The following is a 20,471-nucleotide window of genomic DNA, read 5'->3' as shown; positions in this document are numbered from 1 at the left end:
ACCTCTTTCTTTCTACGCATCTACGCATGAGCCTCAACCAGCAACAACGGGTATACCATTCGACTGTGATTTTCTTTATTTTCGTTTCCATGTTTATCGATACTTGTATATTTACAAATTCTTCGTTGCGGTCCGTTTCGACCCGGTGTCGGTGATCCGATTTTCGAGTTTCGTAGACGTTACGAACAATGTTTCGTTGTCAGACGGACAGACACTACGTCGTCCGGACTGTTACTCGTCGAAAAAAGCCGAAGAACCGTACGTTCTCGCGATGGTGTTTGCCGTTACTCCTAATAGATTGTGCCAAGAGAATGCGATTTAGTCGATGACGGGTGTCCAGTCAAGGATAACGTAAAAATACATCACAGAATGACATTCACGCGCGTGCGGAGCATCGCGCGGGCAACATTCGATCATTCTTCGAAACGCAACGAGACGATGTTGATAGAACAACCTGACGAGAATAAATGCCGCGATAGGATGTTTCGATTTTCCATTTAACGCAGACGTGGCTAAAAGAATCGGTAACGACAACAAGATTCGATCAAATAAAACTGCAGCTTCGGATAGTAATAACGATCGAAAGGAGAGAACCATCAGTAAAACAATAATTCGCTAGTACCAGTCGCACCGTTCGAATTTGTACCCGCGAACTATAAAAATATAAAATCTCGTCGCCTCGCAATGCCGAGCGGACTAACGATTCCGGGATCGATTCTCGAGCACCGACTATAATCACTATGGTTAGCTTCTAGTGCAATAGAGTACTGTACAAAAATGATAGAGTACAAGAATAGGTTAAATATCTAATATATATCTAATATATATTTATATAACTCTCGCAAATGTACGTCTCGATAATCTTTCGCGACTGGGACGACAGCCTCCCCCATTCGCATTAAGAATATAAATATAGACAATGCGATCTCATCTTGCTTCGGTAATCACGTTTAATTAGAATTACAGACTATAGGAGAGAGAATGATTGGCTGGCAAGAATACGCGGCCGCGGAACGGGCCTAGGTTATTTACAGAATTTTCTTATATTACAAGGAAAAAGACATCGAGCACGATTACAGATGCAACGTTCTTTTGGTGTAGGTGCAGCAGCGGCTTCTAAATGTCTCGCGATTTGAAAGTTAACTCCGTTCGATCGTCGCGAAAATCGCATGATCCAATTTTCGTCGCTTTTAGATTAGATACATTATCATTTTAACAGCGATATCAAGAGAATGATCTGGAACGTTCCTTCTTTTTCCAGTGGATCGAAAGAACGATTCCGGTTTGAAATGATACAATTTAGTTTCGCAAGATGATAATTTAAATTCTGAAATTTCGTTGACCAAGTGACGTCAGCACACCATTCTGGGAGTTATCCTCAAAACAGCAAGACATTCGGAAAGAACGAGGAAACTACACTCGCGCGACATTCTTGGATATTCCCAGCGCCGTCTGAGCTCGCCAAATGCATATTTTAAGAGGTACACTAATAGGAATTAATTAGCGTGCGTTTAAAAAAATATCGGGCTCGTCCGCGATCGTCGGGGAATATCCAATGGCGTCGCGCGCGGCACGAGTCCCCTCGTGAAATCGGAATTACAATCCTTTACAAGAGCGCATTACATATTATCTCTGTTTCAATGAAATCCGCCTAAATGTTTGCGCACGGTTGCGTACAGTTCGCCGGCAATCACCGCGTTCTATGCAACGTATATTAATAACGCGTTTAAAATTTACTGACCAGCTTCTTAATATTACCGTAAAAAATTATGTTTCCCGTAGGTCCTTAACTTTAAAAAGCTATCGAAAAACGCAGTCGGTTATCCCCAAAAGTCCCTTACAACCATTCTTGTGTAAACGGTGAGTCAGCGATCGTGTAAGTAGTAGCACCTTTATGCGAACAACTTGTCGAAACGAACAGTTTGCGTGTCAGAAATAGTCAGCGTACTAATGAACGTGCCTCTACATAGAATACATGAAAAAACCGCTACGAAAACGACGCGTCATAATTTCTAAAAAAAATATATCCGTTAAAATCCAAATCGAGTACACCTTACGACTAAAACAAACATAGTTTAAACCAATAAAGTCATCGAAAGTCGTCAATCGATAAAAGAAACCGGAACGTTCATAGATCGGCACAAAAACACGTCTACTTACACTAACACCCCTTTACAATTAGCCTCTTAATTCAGTTCGACGATGCATTCATTCTCTTGTACGTACCTTCCTACCTAAACTCCTGCTCGATATGTATACAAAGTTACACAACATTGTTCCCTAAGCGTGAACAAGCTTCGAGGGGACTTTCACGCGCGCTCGTGACGAGTCCAGCAGTTAGCGGAATAGAATCTTCGCTTCAATCATCGTCGAGAAACGATTTTACAGTTTCACCCCCTACCCCGAAAGAAAGTCAGATTTCATTCAGATAAAAAGAAGAATCAGTTACGAACAGATAATGAATTTGCGTGGATCGATTGGCTCGTAATGCGTGTCTCAAAGCTTGCCGCTTTAAATTCCGCGTCGTGTAACTGAGCGTCCCCGGGCGGTGTGACTCGTGACTCGCGATCGCGAAAAAGGAGCGCGCGGCTCGTAGGAACGGTACGCGCGTCGCTAATCGTTGACCCGCGGCGCGCACCGCCTTACCCTATCGGCGGGTCGTCGTCGTCGTCGTCGTCCCTCGTGATCAGAATGTCGCCGTGACGATTCGGGCGGAACAGCCGGAATCGTTGCAGCCATTTGTACCGCCTCGCGCCCAGATACAGGAGAACCCCGACCACTATGAGGAAAGTCGGTATTAACAAACCGGCCGCTACGGAACCACCTAAAAACAGATTCACTGAGAAAGAGAGTGTTTCCAGCGGCAGCGTGCTCCATAGCGATCTCGTCTATGCGCGCAGCTGTTGCCTCGCTCCCGATAAACTTTATCCTATCGAACGTCACGGTTAAGAAGCTAACGCGACCGGACTTATCGGTCGGAGAAAACGACCGGATCAATTTATCTATCATGGAAAGTTCTCCGCGAAACTGTTTTCGAGGCTAGAGTCTGTCTCGTGACTCCCGCGGTCACGGAATTCCCGACCGAGAATCCCTTGGCAGCAGACTTCTTCGATCGGACCGAGTTCGAAAGATTAACCTTCGGTTGACGGTCTATTTTGGCTAAAGTCTTGAAAGGATTCAGCAGAGTTTAACTCAGTCTTTCTGCTTCTTATGGGCCAGTGAAGAATATTTTGAAAGATTCGGACGCGTCTAGGCATCGCCGGCAATAAAGTCCTGGAGATCGACCGTCTTCCGAGGGATTAGAGGATCCTCGCCCTGCGTTTCTATTTACCTCCAGACTCTGGCTGAGCGGTGGTCGTTACGAACATGGCCGTTTTGCGGTGGAGACACTGGCCATCCACCAGAACGTAATCTCTCTGACACTCGCACCTTGCCTCCTCGTTCACCAATTGCTGAACGCATCTTTCGTTGTGACCGCATTGCTCCTCTGCCTTGGTCACGTCGCACCGTCTCGCCTGATTCTCCACTGAAAAAGTCGGGAAGCGGTTGAAACCTGCCGGCAAGCCGAGCAGAATCGCGGAAAGAGGTTGGTTGGCTCGAGGACGAGCGGAACCTTGAACCCGGCGATCGATCGATCGATCGCAGATCGAATTGCAGCGACGTCGGTGTCTAAGCAGCGCGTTCAATTATCCTTCGGCTACCCGCGAGCCGAAGGTTGTCCCGGTTGGCAGTAAATTGATGTTGCACGCGATGAATGATCCCCGGCCGAGTAACGTGCGGCAGCAACGGCTGCTGGAGAGGATCAGCGGGGAGACAACAGCGTTCGATCGACGCGCAAATTGAAGGCGAGGTTAATGGATATGGGTGCGTGGGTATCGGCGAGGACGCGCGATAATCGCTGCTCGAAACCATGTCGGGAAGCGATCACCAAGATTAGGGGGAAACGGAATCATCCGAGGAAACAGAAATTATTCGCTTGCACTCCGATACATATGGTACTGACTCATGATTATAATTGAGCTGTGTTTAGGTGTTACGAAAGGCAACTTCTAATCGAATTAACGGTAACGCTCTAATCGTCATTATCAGCGTGTGATCAGATTACGAGCTGCTCGATTTTGACCTAGGTCCATTTAAGTCGACGTGGAACTGTTTACGACAACTGAACGACCGTTGTACCCGTCACGTTTCTCAATCACTGATTTCGCATTGTGTTCGTTATCTATTCGTTATCGGGTCACAACGTTGTCCCCGGTTGCTCCTTTTTTTCATTCCGTTCGACTACCGTCCAACAAAGGGACAAGAGGCAGGCGTCTCGGACGTGCGCAGTATTTTTGCGAGCGTATCGGGTCCGCGCGAGCCAAGATTGGCTGAATCAGTTAATTGAGACGAATTCATTTTATCAGACAGAATACAGGGGTTAACTACACCGAGGTTAAGTCAAGCAAATTAGGGGAGTTGCTTTTGATTTGCGTCGAGGGTATCGCATTAATCCGATAAACAACCGATTACGCGAGATCCATCGAACAGTGGAACTTGAGCGACGTTCGACGTTCGCGAGTTTTTCGAAGGGAACCATTAACGACGTTCGCCGCGCAACATCCTTCGGTTCGCCGCAATCAATTCGTACCGTTGACACGGGCCAATGAACTTTCGCGCGATAACGTCAAGGATTTCATGGCTCGATCGAACAATGAGTCTTTTCATTCGGCGTCCCCCGTGACGACTGTCCGTCCTTCCCCGCTCGAGGAAACGCGCGGCGACTCCTCGTTCACGGCGATCCGCTAACGAGATCGGATCGAACCGAAAGAAGATTACGTAACAATGCCGCCTGCAACGTGTAGAATGTTCCGCCGCGGTCTGTCGCCTAAATTACGCAACCGAGCTCGCCGGAGAAATAGAATACAATATTTGTACGCGCACCGCGCGCTACTGTCTCCCGGCACGAAACTGTTCCGCCGTGTAGAATTACGGGTGCGATTAACGGAACTGCTGTGGGAAATTCCTCGGTTTAACGCGTCGGTTACCAATCGACTATCTTGGGAATCACGGATGCACGGGCAAATCGTTTTCTTCGGCCGAAACGTGATTTTCGGTGAATTCGCGAAACGCCGCGGTACGCGTTTCTCTTATCGCGTTTATGTACGGCGGATACGTGGACACCTTCTTATCGCATTGAGTCATCTTCGCGTTTATTGTAAACGAACGTCCTTGTAAAACGAATGCGTAAAAAAGTCGCGCGCGAGCGATTACGGCGAGCGCGTCGCGGCTGCTTTCTCGTTGGGCAACGTCGAATATTCTCATATTCCTTTTTCGCCTGTTGCGAAAATCAAATCGTTGCTTCATTTTTCGAGAGTTTCTTTCCCACTTCCCACGACTTTCTGAGCAACTTTTACTATTCCCACGCTCTACTGATGATTGATTGAATTTTTCGTTTGTGCCGCTGTGATTTACGCTTGACGGTTTACGTTCCGCTCGTAATTTATTATAATTTATGCGACTGATTCCGTTTACCATTCTATTTTTTATTGTTCGCTGAAGATTGTTGGACGAGATTTATGAACTTCATATACGGTATTGTAGTGGATTTTATTCGTATTTCATGGAGACTGAATGGAAAAGTTTTTACGCTCGGGGCTCTATCTTTTTATATACTCGTGGGGAATTCCCTGTGATGAGGGACTAAACGATCGTCATCGATGGGAATCCAGTAGCTAGCACGATCTTATCGGAGACGTAATTACGGAACAGCTAACCGCTTGTCTAACAGCACGTACTCAATTTGTTTTTTCTCATTGCTGTTCCGCTGAATTGCATATGATGTGTCAGAGGACTTCTAATCAATCATTTAATTAATCACGCCCTTACAAAGTAATACTGCACTTTGAAATTTTTCGAAAAGTGCCATTACGATTGCTAAGAAATTTAACCATGCCGGAAACGTTCACCCTTTACCAGATATCGTTCGCCACGAAATTACTCAACCCTGAAAAAGACAAGCCCCGTATCTTATCTGAATAGATTACCACTTATTTCCGACGCGTTTTTCGAGAAACTATATATCACCATTAAAACAGAACCGATTTTTCAATACCAATCTCGAAGACACGATCGGCGATAACTCTTTGTGAAACATGTTAGTCCCGCGAGGCCTTTGGCCTTTCTAGGATTAAATTAATTGTATTTCTAGCAGTATGTCAATCTCGCTCGTTAATGCCCGATCAACGATTGTTTCTTTCTAACAAGATCCATCTCGCTCGTAGCCGGCTGCGAGCCCGTCAACTCGATTATCAGCTGTTTCCTTTCCGAACAATTCCATACACACACTCGTGGGATCCGCTTTCACAGATTGAACGATTCATTCTGTTTCTGTGCTAGGCACTGATAACTCCAACGCCGACAGCTCTTTCTTCTTTCGAAATGACTTTGGCAAGACCATCTGAATGCTTCTTTCAACCCGTAATTCATCGAATTTCTACATAGAACCCCCGATCGATGTTTCTGGCGCGAGTGTTTCAATGTTACAGAATTTCGCGCAACCCTCGTGCAATGGATCCAAGCGAAATAATCGGAGCACGCGACGCCCAAAACTGTCGTACAGTCAGCGGAGTCTCCCGAATACAAATTCCGATTTGCCCTTACGACGAACCGCATACAGGGTGCTCCAAAACACGCGACTGCCGAAAACCGTCGCCTTTGATGTAAACATTCCGGCAACCGGTTGCAGCCAGCCTGTCCCGCCTATTTTGGAACACCCTCATCTAGACCAGCGGAACGGGTGTCTAAACAAGATCGCATCGCGGAGCTGTAAACGCAAGAATGACCGAGCAATAACGAGGATTCGACGATGGTCGCGGTGACCGTTAATCAATTAACGATCGCCGCACGCGGCTCGTTCGCGCGGCTTTCGCGTAGAATCGGACAAACATGGGAATAACGTGCGGTACGCATGAAACGTATCGGCGATGTAGTACCGAGAAACAGAGGACCGGAGGGGACTCAATTTCTGGACCAAAAGAAGACCAAGTGGAGAAGAGACACATGACGAGGACAGTCGCAGCAAGAGAGACAGAGAACGTGACAGAGGGAGAAAGAGCGGGACACAGAGAGAAAAAGAGAGAGCGAGAGATGGACGAACGAGAGAAAGAAGAGGAGCAAATGAGGGTAGGGGCAAAGGGGCGAAGAGAAGGGGCGGAGAAAAAGCGGAAGAAGACTATTGTGGCCTTAGCAGGGGTGACCCCAAATGGCTCGAACGAACGGAGCAATTTCGGGCTCGGGTTGGTGCACGGGACGACTCTGGATTTACTGCCAACAGGAACGAACACGAACGGTTCTAGTTTCGTGTGTGAATCGGCGCTTACCTGCATGACTGAACGGCGCTAGAAAAAGAACCGCCACGATGAGATTGCAAAACACATTGACCCGAACGTCTCGCATTTTCCTGCCTGTCCTTCCTGCCTTTCTTCCTTCCTTCCTTCCTTCCTTCCTTCCGACCCTTCTTGGCGATCCTGCTCGCGTACAGTTCACGATCACATAATAAACAAGTCGGCCGGTCCGTTCTCGACAGAGCACTTACTTCTCGCGGTAGTCGCGTTTACGCCGCTTCAGTGAAGAGAAAGAGAGGATGGAGATACAGAGAGAGGAAGAGAGAAAGACACACGCAGAAAGGGGGAGAGAGAAAGAGAGAAAGAGAGAGAGGGAAAGGAGAGAAAAAGCACGTACAGTTGAGCCGTAGCGAGGAGAAGCTGGACAACAACGCGTCTCTCGCCGGGAGTGCGTGCTCGACTCGATGAGCACTGCGGTCGATTCGCGAGCTGGATGATCAACAGGCGACCGTGAACCGGCTCATCGCCGATCGGCCCGGCCGTCACCACTTTTGACAGATAAATGCTAGGCCGCGCCGTCGAACGCGTTCAATCATCTGTTATTAAACGACCATTTGCTATTATCGAAACCAATTGCTAATCGACCGGTCGAAACGTTGCTGTCTGCCATTCGATTGCTCGAGATATATCGAGCTACCCTACAGCGCTTGCGCGACGAAAACGGCGCCACGCTTGAAACACCGATGTTCCAAGCCTTTAACACGTTGAGTGCCATGGGGGTCACCGGTGACCCCCAACCAAATCGAATTACTATAGTTCACTCGATTAAACGGTGATTATTTGAAAACATTTCTATATCCTAAATAATGCTACCTAATACAGTGACATTCGGATGAACATGCAATAATAATGCAATAGAATCAACTAATGTAATATTTTATTTTTTCCATTGCGTATGTTTTGCTCTGTGAAATTGTACGGCATTCAACGTGTTAACAATGTTGCATCTGATAACGTATCGCGCTATACTCATCGTGATGTATTTCTTTTTTATTACTTTCTTGTCTCCCGTTTCACTACAATCTAGACCCAATCTTGACATGATTTTATCTTGTTTCCAAAAAAATACACTGAATGACTTCGCATGATTCCAATTATTGTTATGCGATTTGGGGGTATTCGATAAAATTTGGTTCGAAGGATATAGATCAAGAGTTCGTTGAGAAGTTGAAAGAGCTCGCAGGACGAGTGTGTCGAGAGAGGTTCCGGGAGTGTTTTTGGAGCACCGGGTCGAAGGCAGTTTTATTTTTGGAGCAAGTATCCGTGCCGGTAGTTTGGCTTCTACCTGGTAGATAACGCTAGCAGCTGTCTGGCGGAAATCGATTGCTATACAGAGTATTTTTAAAAAGCAGAACCCCCACTCGGTCAAGCAACTTTTCTCGAAAAGTGCAACCGGGGATCCGTTGAACTTTATCGAACGACACATCGACGCCGAGGCCGAGGTGATTCCGCGGGCTTCGGGACCAAGCGGAGAAAAGTTGTGGCCGATCGCGCGAAACGAGGTGTATAGATTGCGAGTCCTTGAAAATAAAGTAGCTGCGATGACAGCGGCACGTGTCATGGCGAATAGCGTTGTCATAAACGAAAGTCGCGTAGCTTGAACCGTTCCCGGGGCAATCGAGACCGTTGATCAATTACAATAGCCGAAATGAGGGAGGAGACGGTGTTGAGCTTGAAGTGGCACAGTTTCCCGTCCCATTTAGCGGTTTCCCTAGACACATGCTACGAGAAGCAACAGTTTGTAGACCTTTCTCTGGTGTGCAAAGACGGGACGATCCTGAAGTGTCACAAAATGGTGTTAGCTAACTCGAGCTCGTTCTTCCGGCGTCTGCTAGTCGCGAACGATCATCCCCATCCGATGATCATCCTACACGACATCGAGGCCGACGACCTCAAGACTATCGTTAACTTCATGTACTGCGGTGAGATACAAGTGGTGCAGAGTGAGGTTAGACGATTGTTGAAGCTCGCTGAGATTCTGGAGGTGACTGGGCTCAGGCACATCCAGACCAAGGTCTTAGGAGGAGAGACCAACAACACCTCGCACGACACCACCAGGAAAACGACCACGGTTTCTCGGTTAAAGATCGAGGAGCCGAAAGGATTGACCACCAAAACTCTACCAGAACATGAACCAAATAATACTAGACCTCAGGTTAAACAAAATTGTCCGATCACCAGGACTGTTTCATCTGGCCACCCTCATAAGGCTGGAGCTAAACCTGTTCAAGAGATCATCAAGAAGAATGAAGAGACTACGGTGAATGTATTGAGTCAACGATTGGAGACGGGTAAATCTGGTATCAGTATTGTAGATGCGAACGATATGCCGAGCACCAGCAGAGGACTTCACAATCCTCCACCTCAGAAGAGAAAGGAACCTTCTGAGCCTGTTATCAGTTGGCCTAGAATACTGTCTGCTATATCCAAGGACAAGCCCTTGCCATTGAAAAAGTTGTGTATTATGGACGAAGTTGAGATCACTGCTGGGAAGCCTCCTACGGTTCCTCAAGATACCAAGAGAATCGAGCCATTGGATAGGAGAAAACAGGGGACTAATTCTGAGGCTATTCAGACCATGAAATGTGCAGTGTACATAAAAGATGAAGTAGATATATCTCCTGAACTGGACGAAGACGAAGACATGGATCCCCTGGAAGTTGAAGAGCTCGAAAACGAAGGTCCAGAGGACATTGTAGGGCCCTCCCAAAGGTTTTCTTACACAAACATCGACCAAACATATAACACAGGCCCCCTCCCAGAATTTCCACCGAGAAAGGGGTCCAATGGTTAACAAATACAGCAACACGTTACCAAAAAACTGAAAAGATTATGCGTCAAAGATAATGCTTAGACTGAATAAAACTGTTTTCTTCATTGCAGATCATTCTTTAACTTATACATCTTCAAAAATATGAAAGTGTACACGTTAAGCATAATTTATTACCTTGTTTGTTACTTTGTTACACAGCCCCTGTTTGTTTTGTAATAAACTAGTTCAACCTAAATACATTATATACCGTTTATCCCAGCTAACGAACAATTTACTGTCGTGTTAGTAATATTGTACAGATATCTTTCTACCATTACACACAATTTGTAACACTATACTACACGTTTCTATGGAAACCTCTACCGATTAGACAGTCTCGAATGTAATCGGCTCCGTATCGCTAATCGTTCGCTCGAAAAATTGCGAGGAACACGAATCAAAAGTTATAAAATGCTGAAATGGAGGACAAAATAGCGGAAGGGCAAAAAATCATCGACGACATGACGGTTGATAAACGAGTAACAGAGGAGGAATTTCAAAATTTTATACATCGCGTCACGGAAGTTCGTAAGTATTAATTTCCACCAACGTCAAACATGATTGTTTACGTGTCTTAATGTTTAAGAGAAAATCGTGCAGAAATTAGCATCGGAGAACCCCGAGGAACAAAAGCACGGACAAATCCTCGCGGACGAAATATTGGAAAGGAAAACAGAAACTATGATCTCCGAGGACTGCGAACTGAAAGTAAAATGCAGCCGCACAGTGATCAACAAGTGCGCTAAAAACGATACTAATAGCGAAGAACAAATGTCTCAAGGTATGGAATCATTGTAATTCGTTAATTTACGTAATGATAGTCGTGTGAAATATTTACATAAAACTCGATGCAACAGAAGCGTTCATGAGGACCGTGGAAAAAGACGCGAAAGAAAGGGCAGAGAATCGAAAAATCAGGAACGAACGAGCAGAGACGTTCAAAAGAATCGGAAACGGGGCGTTTAAGGAGGGAAATTGCGAGAAAGCTGTAACGTATTACACGAAAGCGATCGAGCAACGAAAGGACTCGTCCGTGTTATGGAACAACAGAGCATTAGCTTACATTCACCTGGGATTGTACGAGAAAGCTTTAGCGGACTGCGAGTGGGCGTTAAAAGTTCACGATGCGAATATTAAGGCACTTCTGAACAGCGCTAAGTGTTACAAATACATTGGAGATGAGAAAAGATATAAAGAATGCATTCAATTAGCCAGAGAGAGAAATCCTCGCTTCAACAAATTTATTGACGGTATTATTTTCACGTTTTAACATTTGAAACATTTCTATTGTAATTAAATTGTATTCGGTTGTAATTGTTCCCTTCTTACAGAATTCGAAGGAAAGATGAACGCGAGCACCGATTACCAGATCTAACCCAATACGAAGTAACTCGGACGAAAATAACTGGATCTTAGTAATCTCAAGAAAATAGAAATATTTCTCATGTACTATGTATACTCCGTTTCGTAATAATTTAAAATGCATTCAACCAGTATCAAGATGAGCTTATTTCTGTCGCGTAACCCTCTTTGATCTCCGAGAGAGATCTAGGCTCATGCAGAAAAACTGTACACTCAATGCCCTGAAAGAAAATGATTCGTTCAATTATTATAATCCTCTCTAGTGCATTGTAAGTCTAACTGTACCTGCATGCGTGCTGCTCTAACGAATCCCTCGTTCGCAGACACGGTAATGCTTTTCATGTTTTCACCGGTGGCGAAAACTAATCTAGACCTGTCCTTAATTTTACCACCTAAGCTCAATCTTTCCATAATTCTGCCTGTGGGTAAATCATCGACGATTCGAACTCTGCTCAATAATTCTTTCGCTCTGAGAGTTTCCTTGGGACCACCGATAACATCTATAATGTTCATAAAGTTTTCGTAAGCAGTCTGACAAACGATCAGCTCTTTATCTTTGAATAATTCCTCTAGAATTGGTTTCACTGGTCGCTTTCTCTCCATTTCTGCTTGCTGAGTGAGCAATGGCTCTCGATAAGTAAACTGATCATACCCATTAGTCATGTTTGTTACATAAGCCAATAATGTTGATACATCTAAGTTAAGAATATTTATTTCTGTTGCAAGAGAAGAAGTGTTTAAGGTTTCCAGATCCGAATTAATACTCTTTCTGCATTCATTTGAAGATTCTTCTACAGATCCTGATGTATACAAGCAGGTGGAAAATTTGTCTTCTACTTCTACATCCAGAATAATAGATGAAAAGATAAATATTTTCCCTTGGCTTATTGTAACTCATGCATTTATTTGATTAGAAAAAATTTTATACCATGTATGCCTATGCTCTTATCATTGTCACCATCTATTCTGTCTCCTTCGACGATTACTCCCATTCGTTCCAAGTGTGTTGCTAACGGTATTTCTATACCATAAGCAAAATGGAATATTACATCCGGTGGCCTATACAGATGTGGATAACATTTGGCGCATTGCAAGTAACAGGTCGCTTGATCCAATACAGATTTCTGTCCGTATTCTCCATTACCCATCGATATTAAAGTAAGTGCCCTGGCATTTCTGGCGATAACTTTTACCCACGATGCACCTCCATTGCATACAATGTCAACTTCCAATCTGGATTTCTGATATTTGAACGGCTTCATAACATTGGTAGGTTCGTTGGCACAAAATAACCGTGCCACTATCGCGTTTAGGTGGATCAAATTTGTGCTCTGTAGATGCTCCTTCTTTACATTCCCTGTAGATTGTACCTTTATGAGAACAGCGTACAGTTACAATTCTATTACTGTTAACGGAGACATATGAGAAACTGTTTTTAAACAATACGCATGATACCAGACACAACGAAACATGAATCAGCTAATCAATGAAACTGTGCAAACGAAATAGAATGAACATATACACGTCAAAAAGAAAATTCCCCCTGTAAACAGGGGAAACGTACCTTCTCCAAAAATCTAATTTCCTGCTGAAACTTTCGTATGAGCTTCTCAACCCCATCGATCTTGCCCACGAGTTTGAGTCGATCTATAGTGGCCCTGCCACTGTAGATTTTTTCCTGAAGGCATTTCAAAAGCTCTGCCCTCTCCTCCATCGTTCACGATCAAACGAAACTCGAGAGATTTGCCATGGAAAATCCGCTTTTCCCCTGCCTATCCGAATAATTTCGGATAGACCACGACCGACGAGCGTAGTGTCAGCGGCCATCTTGCATCACGGTTCAATATCGCGTAATGTCGTCGGGTCGCTTGTCAAACTCGCCTATTAACCTCACAAACTTTTCTATTTCAACGAATAATTGACAGTCGAGCGGGACGCGTGAATGGTAACGGCACCGGGCCCCAGTGAAACGTGCGAGGCGCAGAACGACACCCGCGGAAACGATTCGCGCGTGCCAGGTGAACGAAAACGAGACTTGTTATCGTGCCGTAATTATCGCGCACTGTCAACATTTCTCTGACAATAACAGAGAACGTTCGGATATTTACGGCGGAAAATGTCCAGCGCAAAAATCATCGAGAATCCGGAAATACCAGGTGAGCCTGCCCCCGTTCGTACCGAACGAACTTCCTTCATTGATTCACGTTGTTCGAGACGTTTTGTGTGTCTAGCGAATCCCTCTTATATACGGAGCAAGTACGTTTCAAAGCGTAAATCTTCTTCGTGCATCGATCGTCGTGGAATATACGATATTGCCTCTACCGTTCGCGGATTAATTACGTTCTTGATATACGAGTGCTCGGACAGAACCGAAAACATCCCACGTATTCGCGATGGGCTCCATCGCGAGCAGCCGGATGCGACTTGTAGCATGTCTCCGCATCAGCCAATTATCCCGACAATTACTGAAAGAACCAAACTATCGCGGCCTACGTATATACCACGTACGAGACCCGTTGCCAAGATATCTCAGCAGCGGCCCTGGCTTCACTGTCGAATTTCATTGAACACTCGACCGCCCGAAATCAGCTGACGTCTTAAAATATAAAAGTGTATCGGACACGTGCGTGCTGGTGTGGGAAGCACAGGTTCATCTCTTGCCCGCCTTTCCGTTTCCCTTCGAACTTCCCCGAACAAAGGATTCGAGATAAATGGACTGCATACGAAGTTATTTTTATAGGAATGATTGTTCTTCGAGGGATTGATAATGTTGTAGAATTCAGGTGGAAATCTTTGGGATTTTCTTTTATAATTGAAACGTTGGAAAACGAAGTTTTACGAAACTTTGAACGGGATAGGAAATTATTGCAACATTGATCCTTAATCTTATACATTGTATCTGACGAGCGTGGTTGTAAATACATGTGGTTATCGAAGCGCGGCTTATCCATAAAGAATGTTATCGTGTATCGCGTGGTTTGCTATTACTAGATCATGAATATCCGAGTAGGTTCCCATTTCAGATCGAAAAATTACATTAAAATAATTCCTTTCGAAATCTTCGCTTCGATGCGTTTCTAATCGTTGAATTTACCGTATACGCATGGACGTCGGTGGTCTACTTATCGTCATTGACTTTATTCAATTCGCGTAACATCAAGTTTTCTGTAAATCCGCTCGATAAGATTCCATGTTTATCTCGATCATGACCGCCGAAGCAGCTCGGCTACCGAGGCGCAATGTGCAGACAGCGTGTAGTCGATGAGTAGCGATGGGATCGAGTTCTATCGAAATCTTCGTTTAAACTGTTTCGAATACCACCTAAATCGCGAACCGTTCACGAACACACAGGAAAATCCGTGGGTTCTAGTCTAACCGGATATTCTTCGAATAACCAATCTTAGCAGTAAAAATCATCGGGCGAAGATTATATTATTATAATTGAAACGAGCGATTTCAAACAAAATGAAAAACAGTCGATGTAATTTCTGACCGAAGATTCGCTATTACGCGAGTAATAAAGAAAACGATGGTAATACGAACACGCGTTGAATGAACTTGATCCGTACCGCCTACGGATAAGATGCAATTGCACCCAACGCGGCACGCAAAATGTATCTTCCGTGTTACCAATAAAAATGGGATGCATTACGGGCAGGGTCCCGGTCGAAATTAGGGAAATCAGTATTAGCTTGGTGGGCAATTAAATCCGAACCGAGGGCAAATTGCACCGATACGCATCTCGTCTTCCCGATATTTACGCCAGCACTTTATCGCCCCTCGTTTTCGATATTTTATCTGGTATGCATTTTCATGCATAGCTCGGGGCGTCCTTAAACTGTCCGTGCTTTTTATCGCCATCATAAATCTACCGCGTAACACAACCATTCGCTATTCATCCCCCTATGTATCAGTTCCACAACGGCTTCTCGAATCGGCGTCCTATTATTATTACTATTATTGTTACTATTCATTTTTAAACGTCTGACAAGTGAACGGTCTAGGTTAAAAATCCTTTCGCTAGCCACTGCGTCCAAAGGATTCCGCGAATCCCTTAACAAGGACCTTTACGATCTATCGTTCCCTAGGCGTGCCATAACTCTTTTCTAAGCGAAGATAGAAAGAATTGATAGGAAAAATGTTAGGCTGTTGTTGGACGACGCCGTAAACCATTCAATTTTCGACATGTCCCGCGTTGTAACGTCGCGAATGGATCAACGCGCCTTGCGCTCATTTTTCTGGCCGCGCCGTTGAAAGAACGGCTATATTTTACCCGGTTCTCAGAATCACTGTGTACGATTCAGGATTAGAATGTTTCCTACCACCGCCGCCACCACCGCCTCCCCCGGTCGCGTCGCCGAAGAACAACAATGTACAAAGCTCGATGGACCAACAACACCACCTCCACCAACCAGAAGCTGGCCTGACGGAAGCGGCGGCTGCCAATTGCCTGAACAACGAAACCCCCGCCCTGACCACGGTTCAAGCACCAGTCGCGCCATTCCCGAACCTTCCGGTACCGACGCCGTACATGATGCACCCGGCGATGCAACCGCAAACGCCCGGCCAGCCGGCTACACCCTGGTGGATACCCACCGACGCGGACACGACGGACCTTTACGCGCGATGGTACGACACGACGTACAAGGCGGCAGCCGCGGCCGCGGCGGTCGTCGCGCCGACGATACAGGTCGCCGGGAAATCGAAGAACAAGCATCACAAACGCAAGAACGAGTTCATCGATCCCGCGCAGGACGCAGGTAATTAGAAAACCGCTCCCGGCCCGTTTCCGAGCGGGAGCAACGCCGGGAAGGGCCTATCGCGTTTCGTTACGTTTTCCTCCCGGTGTGCATCGAATTATCGTTGAGCAATCGGAATCCAGATTCCTACGCGCACCGCTTAGCTAATTAAAGATTGATTTATGTTTTCGATTTCGCAGAGAAAGTCGCGAGCGCCCAGAGGGAACTGTCAGCGCTAATGAAACCGCTGAAATGCGATCTGTGCAACGCAGTTGTAAGCCCCGATTACTTTATGCGATAAAAAAATCACGGTTCGCTCTGTGTCGCGTGTGATCCGAGCCTGGTCTCGGATTCGTCGATCGCTGGCCCCTAACCGCGCGCGGTGCTTTCAGATGAACTCCACGCTGCAGGCTAAGCTGCACTACGACGGGAAGCCGCATCAAAAGAAGGTCTCCATGTTTCTGAATCAGAGCGTTAAGAAGCAAAAGACCGAAGACGGCCAAGTCAGTAGTACGACCAACGATTGGCAAAACTACTGCGACGTGAGTAATTCGAATAATATAATAAAGATCATCTGAACTTCATGTACATTATGTTAGCTATCACCTTTGCTCGTCTCTTCGCAGATCTGCAAAACATGGTTCACATCACAGACGGACGCGACGCAACACTATGCCGGTAAAAAGCACATTAGAGCGGCGAACGGTGGACGTCGTGCGAGGTACAGAGATCTTTATGTTGTCTTCATTAATTATTCATAGATCGATAGCCGAGTACGTGACACCAGGCCGTTCAATTGTGTAGGCCGTCGAAGAAGTCGCAAAGTCAAAGTCAGTACAATCAAATAGATCCCAGTGGCCGGTTTGGGATAGGGACGGCGTTTCAGCCGGAAGTGCAATCTGCTGCAGCCACGCAACCGGTTATACCTGAGGGTACCGCGCCGGTATCAACCCCAGTGGCAGCGACCCTCTACACACCACCGCCATATCCGACGCCGTTGCGTTGCGATCTGTGCGGAGTCTCGGCGAATCGCCAGGACCAGTTAGAAACGCACAAACGGGGAGCTAGACACCTAAGGATGCTCAGGCTGAACGGATTACCCGTACCGGAGCCTGGTAAGGATAACTCTGGCGATCGCTATACAGAAACTATTGCGAGATTCGATGTATATTCTTTGAATTTTTCAGCCATCGAAAACGAGACTACCCCCACGACACCTGGACCAATAGATTATTCTATCTACCGGACACCATCGGGTAAGAACAGGCCTCCACCTTAGTAGCTACGTTATCGATCGATTATAGATCGTTTCGTAAAACAAGTCTCTTGATGTGCAGTTTCGATCGTATAGCTCTGCACTCCCTCTCAATTACTAATGACTTGTAGTTGTTAGCTGTCGGATGTATAGTTATTTAATCGACGACAACCTAGCTTTATCCTCTATCCAGCTGTTAAAGATTCTACCCGATGAAGAGTACGATAAACACACTCCTTTGCTTTCAGGCCAGTATTATTGTGCACCGTGTAACCTGTCGTTAAACTCCGAGAGTATGTTCGCCCAGCACGTGGAGAGCAAGAAACACAAAAACCAGTCGAACCCGAAGTCCCCGTCGAACGCGGCGGTTGTGTCGAAGAAAGCCAGATTCAAGAAGAAATAAGGTCGCGGGGAGGGCCGCGCACCGAGTTTCATCGCCTGTCCATTGTTTTCACAGAACCCTTATGTCTCATTTTCCTGGTTACGCGGACGCATTGTCGTCGCGTCGTCGCGACGCGCAACGGTCTATCTGGAGAAACGAAATAAACCTCTTGTTCGATACAGACAGCGTATCACTTTGAACTCTAACCGACTCCTTGCGCGCGCGTCCCTCGTACGGAGGTTGAACCGAGGCGAGCGAGTCAGTAACCTCGCGAGACGTCGCCTGAGAGATCGGTCTCGGTTTGTCCCCCGTAATCGGCAATGATTATGAATTAATGCGAAGATAGACCCGATCGTCGCGCGACTGATGAGAAAGATAAGTCTGTTAGGGTCCGCGGAGACGAGCGTATTTAAATTAAATACCGATTAACTCTAAATTCGATTTGCAGTAAACCTGAACGGTTATTTCGACGGTAGCTCGTTAAACGTCTCTCGGAGGCAACGCGACTAATCGGCCACATTTATTCAATTACGAAACCATTAACTCGAACGCTCCGCGTGACGTCGCGTCGGTCCGCCATAGGGCCCGCGCTATAATGCCCGATTCGCGAAATCGCACACGCGTGTGTATACGAGCACGCGTTTATCGCGTCCACGTGAAATTTATGCGTCGTTCACTCTCCCGGCCTTCCACTGAATTTATGGCCGAGCGAACGCGCCACACCGAGGCCCGGCTCTCCTCTATTAATTACCTCCTAAGACACGTATGACGGATCAACGTTTTCAGCCTGTTTTTACTGTCACTTCCCGCGCGATGAATATATCTTTTGACAGCGGTGACCAAATAAAAATGTCGTTGTAAAGCATGAATCAAGCCGGGTGCTGGGGGAGGCGAGGGGCACATCGACGATTCACCCCTCTCTCCGCTGATACTGCCAAAAACGGTGGTAGCATACGCGTAAAAACCGCTACGATATTTCTCAAAGAGGAGATCTCTCAGCCCGAGGTTCGGCGGACGGCATATTCAGGCGGAATTAAAAAATTAGTCGTAGTTAGGACCGAGGATGAAAGGAATTCCTGGTAAAAACTTCAAGAGCACCTCCGAGCTATTAAAAGAAGACCAAAAATCTAGGTGGCATAGGTCTCGTGTCCTGAAAATTCCTACGGAATAGTAGGCTTCTTCCTCCCCCTTCCATCCGACCCTTTCCCACCGCCGACCCGACCGTCCCGTGTCTGCATTCCGCCGATTTTCTAACAAACTCGCGCCGCGGCAATTTAGCGGGCCGACTATTTTCTTCTGGCGCTTCTTTTTAGCTTTCCGTCCCGGTACTTCAACTCCCGCTAGTCCAGCAGCGGGCTAGAGATTAGGATCGTCCTCGCCACGGACTTGTAGATCGTTGGTTTATACCTGCGCTTCGGATTTTTATGACCCCTGGTTCCACGTTTAACGTGTCCCCTTCTTTTTATTCCTCGCAGCGTCCACTTCCCCGCTCCACGACATCACCCGAAATCCCTTTTCCATCTTCACGTCCCCTCGCCCCACCTCACCGCCCGAGTACACGCATACCTACGCGCTACTATTCCTTTCCACTGTTGCTTTTTACGCCCGGCGAGATCCACCGGGGACTGTTCATTTTGCGCAACATTAACCGGAAAAAAGGTGAGTAATAAAAACCGCTCGAGTAAGAAAATTTTCGGGGATCACGGCGAATCCTTGCGGTGTGGAATTAATTAACCGTCGGCTTCTCGGGCCTAGGAACAGGGCTAGGGTGATTCTTAATTCCATTAGTCGCGGGGCGCTAAATATTTAATAATTCGCGATCGATATCGAAGTCGGCGAAGTAAATATTTCTCGAGGAAATTACGAAGAGATAATATCGTTCAGTTTTTTTTAGAGCGAAATAACGATTCTATTTAAGAAGGAATAAATCTGTGTGAAGAAACCGTAGAGAGCGGATTCGTAACGAGAGAATAAGAAAAAGCGAGGGAACGGTGGAACAGAATGGCGAGCAAGTAAGAGGGATCGATTCGTTATGCGGCCAGGTGTAATGCGCGTAAAAACTGATTAATCACCGCGCGTCCGCTCCGAAATTCGGTGGAATTCCTGCCGATGACTGGAGAGAATTTCTGAGAACCTTCCGAGCCGGTGATTCGCTCCGACTGCGGTAGTCGGGGCACCATGACCGCCACGGTGGAACGAAACAGATCGAACGAGATCGATACCCGGCGAAGCTCGGGCACGAAATTCAGATCGCGCTGCGTGCCCGTGTTCGATCCACGGAAACTGCGGAACTATTTGTTCGAACGATCTCTACCATCCACCGTTTCCCCCCACTCGTCCAGATACTCAAGCCTTTTTTCCACCAATAACACTCCTTCGGCCGAGTATAATAAATTTCTCTGCGGCGAAGTAAATAACCCGTAGGAACATATAAAAGCGGCCGTCGACGTGTAATGCTTACGAGCGGCGGTTATGAAGTTATTCGCGCAGAAATCCTCTTCCGTGGTCGCGTGGATCCACTTTATTAGCAGAACCT

At 46.4% G+C, this 20,471-nt stretch overlaps 5 protein-coding genes across 8 annotated transcripts; 3 read left to right on the top strand and 2 right to left on the bottom strand.

Moving 5' to 3' along the window:
* Window positions 1-53: 53 nt before the first annotated feature.
* LOC116433842 (uncharacterized) lies at window positions 54-7,956 on the bottom strand. Of its 4 annotated transcripts, none has more exons than XM_031992389.2 (4): window positions 7,577-7,955; window positions 7,362-7,508; window positions 3,332-3,526; window positions 54-2,824 (listed from the first exon to the last, which is right to left on the bottom strand). In XM_031992389.2, the coding sequence occupies exons 2-4, from the start codon at window positions 7,435-7,437 to the stop codon at window positions 2,643-2,645; spliced, it is 453 nt and encodes a 150-aa protein (XP_031848249.1). In that variant the 5' UTR covers window positions 7,438-7,508; window positions 7,577-7,955; the 3' UTR covers window positions 54-2,642. The 4 variants fall into 4 exon arrangements, with proteins under 4 accessions (XP_031848249.1, XP_031848250.1, XP_031848251.1 ...); XM_031992390.2 differs by having other exon boundaries at window positions 7,723-7,955; XM_031992391.2 differs by having other exon boundaries at window positions 54-2,779; window positions 7,362-7,956.
* A 593-nt stretch (window positions 7,957-8,549) lies between these two features.
* On the top strand, window positions 8,550-10,725 carry LOC116433840 (uncharacterized). The gene has a single exon (XM_031992385.2). It carries the CDS (start codon window positions 9,034-9,036, stop codon window positions 10,177-10,179), a length of 1,146 nt encoding a protein of 381 aa, XP_031848245.1. The 5' UTR covers window positions 8,550-9,033; the 3' UTR covers window positions 10,180-10,725.
* Window positions 10,578-11,676, top strand: LOC116433841 (tetratricopeptide repeat protein 12). The gene is made up of 4 exons (XM_031992386.2): window positions 10,578-10,725; window positions 10,784-10,978; window positions 11,055-11,447; window positions 11,529-11,676. The coding sequence occupies exons 1-4, from the start codon at window positions 10,617-10,619 to the stop codon at window positions 11,570-11,572; spliced, it is 741 nt and encodes a 246-aa protein (XP_031848246.2). The 5' UTR covers window positions 10,578-10,616; the 3' UTR covers window positions 11,573-11,676.
* LOC116433839 (UPF0415 protein C7orf25 homolog) lies at window positions 11,424-13,273 on the bottom strand. Its single transcript, XM_031992384.2, has 4 exons — window positions 13,124-13,273; window positions 12,488-12,929; window positions 11,845-12,398; window positions 11,424-11,780 (listed from the first exon to the last, which is right to left on the bottom strand). The coding sequence occupies exons 1-4, from the start codon at window positions 13,271-13,273 to the stop codon at window positions 11,694-11,696; spliced, it is 1,233 nt and encodes a 410-aa protein (XP_031848244.1). The 3' UTR covers window positions 11,424-11,693.
* Window positions 13,274-13,568: 295 nt separating this feature from the next.
* Window positions 13,569-18,144, top strand: LOC116433837 (zinc finger protein 346). The gene is made up of 8 exons (XM_031992383.2): window positions 13,569-13,715; window positions 15,864-16,319; window positions 16,499-16,572; window positions 16,691-16,840; window positions 16,925-17,019; window positions 17,103-17,413; window positions 17,486-17,554; window positions 17,802-18,144. Exons 1-8 carry the CDS (start codon window positions 13,676-13,678, stop codon window positions 17,954-17,956), a joined length of 1,350 nt encoding a protein of 449 aa, XP_031848243.1. The 5' UTR covers window positions 13,569-13,675; the 3' UTR covers window positions 17,957-18,144.
* The last annotated feature ends 2,327 nt before the right edge of the window (window positions 18,145-20,471 follow it).

The sequence above is a fragment of the Nomia melanderi genome, chromosome 14 (genome assembly GCF_051020985.1).
Source record: "Nomia melanderi isolate GNS246 chromosome 14, iyNomMela1, whole genome shotgun sequence".
Classification (NCBI taxonomy): Eukaryota; Metazoa; Arthropoda; class Insecta; order Hymenoptera; family Halictidae; genus Nomia; species Nomia melanderi.
Note: the sequence above shows the minus strand (reverse complement) of the source record. Positions and strands in the feature narration are given on the sequence as shown.

What these genes read in the sequence shown, in the direction of transcription:
- LOC116433842 (XM_031992389.2), bottom strand. Translation starts at nt 7,437, where the DNA reads ATGCGAGACGTTCGGGTCAATGTGTTTTGCAATCTCATCGTGGCGGTT. An exon ending in AGCGCCGTTCAGTCATGCAG is followed by an intron (nt 3,527 to 7,361) that starts GTAAGCGCCGAT and finishes CGACTTTTTCAG; the next exon opens with TGGAGAATCAGGCGAGACGG. An exon ending in CGCTCAGCCAGAGTCTGGAG is followed by an intron (nt 2,825 to 3,331) that starts GTAAATAGAAAC and finishes ATCTGTTTTTAG; the next exon opens with GTGGTTCCGTAGCGGCCGGT.
- LOC116433839 (XM_031992384.2), bottom strand. Translation starts at nt 13,273, where the DNA reads ATGGAGGAGAGGGCAGAGCTTTTGAAATGCCTTCAGGAAAAAATCTAC. An exon ending in AAATTAGATTTTTGGAGAAG is followed by an intron (nt 12,930 to 13,123) that starts GTACGTTTCCCC and finishes GTTCTCATAAAG; the next exon opens with GTACAATCTACAGGGAATGT. An exon ending in TAAGAGCATAGGCATACATG is followed by an intron (nt 12,399 to 12,487) that starts GTATAAAATTTT and finishes TTCTGGATGTAG; the next exon opens with AAGTAGAAGACAAATTTTCC.
- LOC116433837 (XM_031992383.2), top strand. Translation starts at nt 13,676, where the DNA reads ATGTCCAGCGCAAAAATCATCGAGAATCCGGAAATACCAG. An exon ending in GCGATCTGTGCAACGCAGTT is followed by an intron (nt 16,573 to 16,690) that starts GTAAGCCCCGAT and finishes CGGTGCTTTCAG; the next exon opens with ATGAACTCCACGCTGCAGGC. An exon ending in ATTACCCGTACCGGAGCCTG is followed by an intron (nt 17,414 to 17,485) that starts GTAAGGATAACT and finishes TGAATTTTTCAG; the next exon opens with CCATCGAAAACGAGACTACC.
- LOC116433840 (XM_031992385.2), top strand. Translation starts at nt 9,034, where the DNA reads ATGAGGGAGGAGACGGTGTTGAGCTTGAAGTGGCACAGTTTCCCGTCC.
- LOC116433841 (XM_031992386.2), top strand. Translation starts at nt 10,617, where the DNA reads ATGGAGGACAAAATAGCGGAAGGGCAAAAAATCATCGACGACATGACG. An exon ending in ACATCGCGTCACGGAAGTTC is followed by an intron (nt 10,726 to 10,783) that starts GTAAGTATTAAT and finishes TTAATGTTTAAG; the next exon opens with AGAAAATCGTGCAGAAATTA. An exon ending in CTTCAACAAATTTATTGACG is followed by an intron (nt 11,448 to 11,528) that starts GTATTATTTTCA and finishes CCCTTCTTACAG; the next exon opens with AATTCGAAGGAAAGATGAAC.